At 41.4% G+C, this 8,966-nt stretch overlaps 1 protein-coding gene across 1 annotated transcript in view; it reads left to right on the top strand.

Moving 5' to 3' along the window:
• Positions 1-1,509: 1,509 nt before the first annotated feature.
• LOC121575044 (probable G-protein coupled receptor) overlaps positions 1,510-8,966 on the top strand; it is a 30,680-nt gene continuing 23,223 nt past the window's right edge. Inside the window, exons 1-2 of the mRNA XM_041887832.1 lie at positions 1,510-1,926; positions 4,067-4,436. Coding sequence (XP_041743766.1) covers positions 4,195-4,436 — 242 coding nt within the window. The 5' untranslated portion in view covers positions 1,510-1,926; positions 4,067-4,194. The remainder of the gene's footprint in view (positions 1,927-4,066; positions 4,437-8,966) is intronic.

Genomic DNA, 8,966 nt, shown 5'->3' with positions numbered 1-8,966 from the left:
TAATGTTTGCCAGCTATATATCGTAACTATTAAGTTAACTATCTAAGATGTGCCAAATAAATTCTCTCCAACTAGGTTTTGCTAACTTGCTAATGTTAGCTAAGTGGCGAACATTAGCTTGCAAGATCAAGCTTGGTAACAGCAGAGACCATCCCCTCCTAGATTAACATAATTTTTTTTTGGTGCATGCTGCAAACTGCGTTTTGAGATACTTGCATAACTTTATGAGCATTTACCTATCATTCGGTATGAGAATTCCTTAGTACTTGTTAGCATTTTGTTAGCATTCTGGTAAAAAAAATGTGCGCCCCTTGTGTGCACCACCAGTAATACCGGATGGCACAGGCACAGTATGGAAATCTGGATACCGCCCAACCCTAATATGTGTACGCTACTGTTACCACAGCACATTGCTATCACCTTATTACAACTGTGTAATATGCTCTTTTATTATCTTCTTTCATAGAAACCATTACCATTAGTTCCCTCCTCTGTAAATTGTGTGTGTGCCTGTCTTGGGTGTGAACACAGGAAATACATTTTTTGATTTAAATAATTCTAATCAAATTTTAAATTACCAGGACTCTGGGGCAGTTGTACCTATACTAAACCGGCACCTCTTTCGGAGACCACATATTAAAGCCTATTTTCATTTCAAATGATAAGATATATTGATAAAACATGTTTAAATAATATTATTTTCCAGAGCACGTGAGGATAGCGTTTGAGGATTACAGTGCGATCCGAGCTGCAATCAGAACATAGTTGAATAATGAAGACAAACTGTTGAAGAACAGACTTGGGAGCCGTTAAAACAACCATATACCAGGTTAGAATCACACAATTGTTGACATTGCAAGTACTGTACTCTGTCCTCTAAATGCAATGTTTTGTTCCTCCAACAGTGTGTAGCAGTTTAGTTGTGGGATGTCACTTTTGATCAGAAGGATTTTGACTTTGTCTCAGTTTGTATGATTTAAGAGTACTGTAGATTAAATGTATTATAGATTTTATTTGTGATATATTCACTCACATAGTAGCCTTAACAACACATTGTACTATAATGAGTGTGCCTATTAAAGAAATGTATTTCCAATTCCTTCTCATCTCACAATATCCAGTCTGGTCTTCACTGATGCTATTAAAATATGTTTTGCAACTGTTTATCCAAATACAATAAAACATGTTGAACCCCTAATTGTGTGTGTACTCGTAGGACCCAGGGGAGTCCTGGAAGGACAGGAGGAGGACAGAGAAGTGTGTGTAGGCTGATGCATAGCAAACAATGTGTGACAGTCACAGCCATATACTGACTGAGAGAAAGAGAGAGCGAAACAGAGTGTGGGCGGGACAATGAGGGTGGGCTTGGTTTCACAAAAGCATCCTCACCAATGATCCTCTGTTGATAATGTGATTCTAACGTTGACCGGTGGCTAGCCCCTCCCCCATCTAGCCAGCCAGCTGTGCTATCTCTGAGGTCCCTAGTCTGCACATCACCTATCAGTTTATCTCTCCTCTCCTCTGACACCTTCACCAGTCCTACCCAGGAGTCCTTCTCACAGGATATCCATCCATCAGGGATACTTATCAATCAAGGACCAGGAACAGGGGGAGCAGAAGGAGCGGAGTGCCCAGCCTTAGCGAGCCGTCCCTGGTGTCAGATCTAGAGGTTGATGGGTACTGAGAGAGGTCTGGAGAGTTAGGGAAGGGTACACCTGTTGTCTTACATCTGTTGGCACTGACCCAGACTTCAAAGCTTTATGGCTCGCCTGGATACATAAGATACATAAGGGAATTCCAGTCCACCTGGGAACAGAAGAACCCCTGGACCATCCACGTAGTTAACCCTATATAACTTGAGGAGCGGAAGTTGGACGGGAGGATTTGATGTGTTTATGATAAACATCCATTCACAATTCATGTCAGGTGAGTTATGATTTAATAATTAAAAATTTGATTAGAATTATTTTAATCAAAAAATGTATTTCCTGTGTGTGTAAGCAAGTCCAGGTTTACCAAATAGATTTGGTGCCTGAAATAAACACTATTGGCACTTTGAAGTGGTGCCTATATTGATAACCCTTATTGTGTAATTCGATTTTAGATATATGAACATTCTTAGCGTACATGTTGAAATATGCTCAGGTAGCCTATTATTTAGCTGGAGCTCAGTGTGTTGGGTGTTAATCGATGCACAAAAACAGCCTAAAGGCTGTTGTATGCTGATCATCAAGAGGATGTTTCACATAAAGAGGTGTGATTTATTTGTGGCAGATGTTTTCATTTCAATCAAATTGTACTAGATCACTCATTCAAGTACATAATACCCTCTTGGTCTCCCGAAACTGACAGTCCTTTTTCAATTGTCCTGGTCTAGACATTTTCGAAAACCATACATTTTGATGGACAAAATACTTATAATAGACTTTTATAAAAGTAATCTTCCTGAGAATGAAGTGATATTGAACCAAATGATATTGCATGGCTTAAAATGGCCAGTTCAGAAGCCTAGTTTAGACCTTAAAAGGAGATGCCATATGCTGTATGTAGGCTTAATACTAGGACAGGATGAAAACGGGGACATCCTTACATAACGCACACGAGAACGTACATGCACTGACTAGTCCTTTTCGTACTGTGGATAAATCTCATTACTAACATGGCATGCCAATCTGCCGGTTGGCCACCAGAGCCGATTACAGAGGGAGAGAGCATCAGTAGAGCAGCACTAGTCTGTCACCAAGCACATGGAAACAGGACACAACAGAACAGCATGCATAGTCATAGGTTCTGGGAAACGGATGATGCTCCTAGCACAGCAGTGATTCAGGTGACAGTGTGTGTGTGTATGTGAAACAAACAGGAACAGCAAAACATTAAAGGTTGGGGTTTTTGGGGTTGTTTCACTCTTATCTTCATGGCACGCACATGAAGGGGAGCAGGGCATAATGTGTGAGACATGTGTAAAGCTGCTTTGAAGTCATCCACACACCTGATTTCATTGTCCCTCTGACATGTGACACACCTTAAAAAGGTTTAGATGCTACAGTACATAAGAAGACACTCAATACACACATACGGTTCTGATAAACAGGAGCATGTGAAATGTTAATGTGATGAGGCCTATGTTGTGCATTGTTGTTACCAAAAGCTGAATACAGTGTTCACTGAACTATATTGTATTTGATGGAGATGGAGAGCAAGTCTGTCCTGGTAAGAGGATGTGTGTGTGTGTCTTTGGTGGCCCTATGCAGGCTCTACGCATGCAGGGTGACACTGGGCACATACCAATCAACAGTACCAGTTCCCCGCAGCTGCATGGCTAAAACAAGCAAGCTCATTATCTTTCATTTCAAAAGGTTAGGGAAAGATAGAAGGATGGAGGAGAAAAAGAGAGAGGGAGAGAGTGTCCTCTCCTCCATGAATTATTCCTATTGATCAGGTCCCTGTCCTAATATCCTCTTACAGAGAGAGCGAGAGTGAGAGAGAGCGAGGGGGGAGGGGAGCGAGAGAGAGCATCCTTTCTTTTATAAATAGTCCCACAATCCAAAGGGAAATGTTATAGATGTCCTTTTCCATATATTTAAGGTAGATAGTAGTAGACATCTGTGTCAATCAACTGTGTTGAAACTAATAGGCAGTAACAACATAGAGGGGTTAAATCTATGGATACTTGTGAACACAAGGGATAGGCCTACTGTAAAGTGTCTACAAAATGAAAGCAGATTATATTCCTAAATAACAGAAAAATGTCACTTCCATTGTGGATTTGATGTTAAATAGTTGTTATTATCCCTCGACAGTATTAAGTGGGACATTACAATAATGAAAACGGAACAGGGCTTAACAGTGTTTACGCATGCAGAGGTAATCTCACTTTAAACTCCTGTTGCATGTCTCTTGCAATGTTGAATTATGATATCAGTGTTTGTGTTGTTTTCACCACTGTGTATTTCAAGATGTAATGGCCTACAGAACTTGGCTTATGATGATTTACTGCCAATAAAAAAGTATCCCCAAAAACAAACCCAGTCCGTTGACGACGTCTTCATTTTTCTTCCAACAGGGAAACAGTATAACTGTTTGACTCTTAAGCAGAAGGAATCATCTGGCTCACCACACCAGTGAAAGATGGGGGAGTCTAGGCCTAATGATATGCTCATTATGTCTGTTCTGGAACTCTCATTGTGAACTATGGAACACTCAGGTTCACCGCTGACCCCTGACCTCAATGATACGACAGCCAATGAGAGCCTGTGGGGGGGGCTGGGGGCACCCCTCCCTTCAGCCCCAAGCAGACAGCTGGGCACCTTGCCCAACGCCCAGACACGCTTCAAGGACCTGTCGGGGATATTCTTCATGGTGACCCTGAACGTGGTGGCGTTGCTGGCTAACACAGCCGTGCTGCTGGTGGTGGTCAAGGCCCCGCACCTCAGGTACTTTCGTACTTTTTGATATATTTGACCATTTAAAAACATAATTCAACCACAATGGATAATCATCAAGGATAACACACAAGTGAATACAATGCATAATCAACAAGGATAACACAAAACAGTTTAACAACTTATTTCCATTGTGGTCATCTTGTTTTGGCCGGCAGGCAGATAAAAAATACACCAGATTATAAATACATGAAAACATAAAATGAACTTGGGTCCCTTATGATTTTCTAATGCACTGATAATGTATGCACAATTCCCTTGTTTCTATTGCTTATACTATTAAAAGTTGTATCTTATGGAATGTATATATATATCTATTGTACTTGTTTCACCAGACATCAGTGCTTAAATTCAGTTTGGTCTAATGAACCCATACAGAAAAAAAATACATTTCAATTATTTCAAATACATATAGATACATTTGTATCTTTGCTAAAATGCATGTAATACCTTAAAATGTATTCCAGAGATGCGTGTACAAACATTTGCATTTTTGCTCAAATGCATGTAATGCCTGACAATATTCCAGAAATGCATGGCTATGACATCTAGACTACAGGGTGGCCAAAGTAGTTCCTAATTCGGCTTTTTAAATTACTGTAGATAATATTTTGGGCCACCAAGCCAAAACTTTGGCAGTGATATAATTAAAATTGTCATTTTAACATTCTGTTATAAAGAGCACAAGTTCAACTTCATATAAAAAAACAAATTTTACCATCTCAACAGGTAAAAAAATATGACTATAGTAGGTGCCCTTCTTCAGCCTAATTAAATAGGCTAAGGGAGAGGTCTAAATTTACACAATAGTTACCCTGAGGGGCCTCCCGAGTTGCGCAGCGGTCTAAGGCACTGCATCGCAGTGCTTGAGGCGTCACTACGTTTGATCCCAGGCGTTTGATCCCAGGCTGTGACACAGCTGACCGGGAGACCCATGAGGCGGCGCACTATTGGACCAGTGTTGTCCTGATTAGGGGAGGGTTTGGCCGGCCGGGATATCCTTATCCCATCGAGCTTTAGCGACTCCTTGTTGCGGGCTGGGCAAGCTGACTTTGCTCGCCAGTTGTACAGTGTTTCCTCCGACACATTGGTGTGGCTGGCTTCCAGGTTAAGTGAGCAGTGTGTCAAGAAGCAGTGCGGCTTGGCAGGGTCTTGTTTCGGAAGACGCATGGCTCTCGACCTTCGCCTCTCCCGAGTCCGTATGGGAGTTGCAGCGATGGGACAAGACTGTAACTACCAATTGGGCAGAAAAAGGGGTAAAAGTAAAAAAATATATATGTTAAACTGTGGAAAATGGGGGAGGGTCAGGCTTTTTCAATTTCAGTCAGGGGGAGGGTCATGCCATTTGTAATCAATTCAATGTCATATTGCTCAGGGTTTGAGAATTAGTTGCTTATTATAGTATCTCATGTGTGCCCAATGATGCCCCTCATTGTCACAATCGTCATAATGATTGGACCAAGGTGCAGCGTGATATGCATACATCTTTTTAATAGTGTACTGGCAACACGATACAAAATACAAAACAACCAAACGAAACGTGAAGTCCTCGGTTATCAACACAAACCAACACGGAACAAGATCCCACAAAACACAAGTGCACAACAGGCTGCCTAAGTATGGTACCCAATCAGAGACAACAAGCAACAGCTGATTCTCGTTGCCTCTGATTGAGAACCACCCCGGCCAACCTAGAAAACACATGAACTAGAAACTGAACATAGAACACAAAACATAGACCCTACACACCCTGGTCAACATATAAGAGTCCCCAGAGCCAGGGCGTGACACTCATCCCTGATTCTCTGCTGGGCACGCAATATCAAGTGCGCCTAGTGTGGTCTCAATAAAATGATCCATAGCCTATACCAGTCTTTTTCAAACCCCAGCGCAGTTCTGTGGAGGAATGCTTGCAGGTCTGCAGCATATTTGTCTTGAATATTATTTTGTTTTTATTTGTGGTCTGCGGCATATTTGACTCAAATAAATACTTGCCATAGGCAGACTTGCCCAATGCACTGAACTATGCATGCCACAGTAAACAAATTGTGTTTCCATGACTAAGTATAGCTACACCAAAAACACACACACACAAGCTAACCCTGCTGCGCAGCCTGAATGCTCTCTCTCTTGCTGGATCCTTTTCAAATGAGACCTGCCCGCCAAAACCGGTCTGTGTGATATGTCCGACTTGCCTGAGCAACAATGCTATGAAGCCATCGAAAATGCGCAGACATTTAGAAACAAAGTATCCACATCTCGAGGATAAACCAGATTATTATTTGCTGCACAATAATTTCACAGACAATGAGAGTTTACTGGAGGCTTCATACGGTGCCTTGCAAAAGTATTCATCCCCTTTGGCGTTTTTCCTATTTTGTTGCATTACAACCTGTAATTTAAATGGATTTTTATTTGGATTTCATGCAATCGACATACACAAAATAGTCCAAATTGGTAAAGTGAAATGAAAATAATAACTTGTTTCAAAAAATTCTAAACGATAAATATTAAAAAAGTGGTGCATGCATATGTATTCACCCCCTTTGCTATGAAGCCCCTAAATAAGATCTGGTGCTACCAATTACCTTCAGAAGTCACATAATTAGTTAAATAAAGTCCACCTGTGTGCAATCTAAGTGTCACATGATCTGTCACATGATCTCAGTATATATACATCTGTTCTGAAAGGCCCCAGAGTCTGCAACACCACTAAGCAAGGGGCACCATGAAGACCAAGGAGCTCTCCAAACAGGTCAGGGACAAAGTTGTGGAGAAGTACAGATCAGGGTTGGGTTATAGAAAAATATCAGAAACTTTGAACATCCAACGGAGCTCCATTAAATCCATTATAAAAAAATTGAAAGAATATGGCACCACAACAAACCTGCCAAGAGAGGGCCGCACACCAAAACTCACGGACCAGGCAAGGAGGGCATTAATCAGAGAGGCAACAAAGAGATCAAAGATAACCTTGAAGGAGCTGCAAAGCTACACAGCGGAGATTGGAGTATCTGTCCATAGGACCACTTTAAGCCGTACACTCCACAGAGCTGGGCTTTACGGAAGAGTGGCCAGAAAAAAGCCATTGCTTAAAGAAACAAATAAGCAAACACGTTTGGTGTTCGCCAAAAGGCATGTAGGAGACTCCCCAAACATATGGAAGAAGGTACTCTGGTCAGATGAGACTAAAATTGAGGTTTTTGGCCATCAAGGAAAACGCTATGTCTGGCGTAAACCCAACACCTCTCATCACCCGAGAACACCATCCCCACAGTGAAGCATGGTGGTGGCAGCATCATGCTGTGGGGATGTTTTTCATCGGCAGGGACTGGGAAACTGGTCAGAATTGAAGGGATGATGGATGGTGCTAAATACAGGTAAATTCTTGAGGGAAAACTGTTTCAGTCTTCCAGAGATTTGAGACTGGGACGGAGGTTCATCTTCCAACAGGACAATGACCCTAAGCATACTGCTAAAGCAACAGGGGAAACATTTAAATGTCTTGGAATAGCCTAGTCAAAGCCCAGATCTCAATCCAATTGAGAATCTGTGGTATGACTTAAAGATTGCTGTACACCAGCGGAACCCATCCAACTTGAAGGAGCTGGAGCAGTTTTGCCTTGAAGAATGGGCAAAAATCCCAGTGGCTAGATGTGCCAAGCTCATAGAGACATACCCCAAGAGACTTGCAGCTGTAATTGCTGCAAAAGGTGGCTCTACAAAGTATTGACTTTGGGGGGGTGAATAGTTATGAACGCTCAAGTTTTCAGTTTTTTTGTCTTATTTCTTGTTTGTTTCGCAATAAAAAAATATTTTGTATCTTCTAAGTGGTAGGCATATTGTGTAAATCAAATGATACAACCCCCCAAAAAATCTATTTTAATTCCAGGTTGTAAGGCAACAAATAAGGAAAAATGCCAAGGGGGGTGAATACTTTCGCAAGCCACTGTACTTACTCTCTCATAACATTGTCCAAGCTCCTTTCACTATAGTTGAAAATCTGGTCATGCCCACAGTCGTGGATGCCTGCCAAGAGGTTTTAGGCACAACTGCTGCTACAAAGATCAGTGAAATTCCACTTTCCAATGACAGTCGCACGTAGAATTCAGGATATGGTAGATGATATTGAATCACATGCAGGTTTTAGACAGAGCCCACACATCAAATTGGTTTGCAATCCAATTAGATGAGACGACTGACATTTCAAATGCCCGCTTCTTGTATATATTTGCTACATACAGTGGGGAGAACAAGTATTTGATACACTGCCGATTTTGCAGGTTTTCCTACTTACAAAGCATGTAGAGGTCTGTAATTTTTATCATAGGTACACTTCAACTGTGAGAGACGGAATCTAAAACAAAAATCCAGAAAATCACATTGTATGATTTTTAAGTAATTAATTTGCATTTTATTGCATGACATAAAGCAGAACTTAATATTTGGTACAGAAACCTTTGTTTGCAATTACAGAGATCATATGTTTCCTGTAGGTCTTGACCAGGTTTGCACACACTG

The sequence above is a fragment of the Coregonus clupeaformis genome, chromosome 10 (genome assembly GCF_020615455.1).
Source record: "Coregonus clupeaformis isolate EN_2021a chromosome 10, ASM2061545v1, whole genome shotgun sequence".
NCBI lineage: Eukaryota > Metazoa > Chordata > Actinopteri > Salmoniformes > Salmonidae > Coregonus > Coregonus clupeaformis.
The sequence above is the reverse complement of the archived record's forward strand: the minus strand, read 5'-3'. Positions and strand labels throughout refer to the sequence as shown.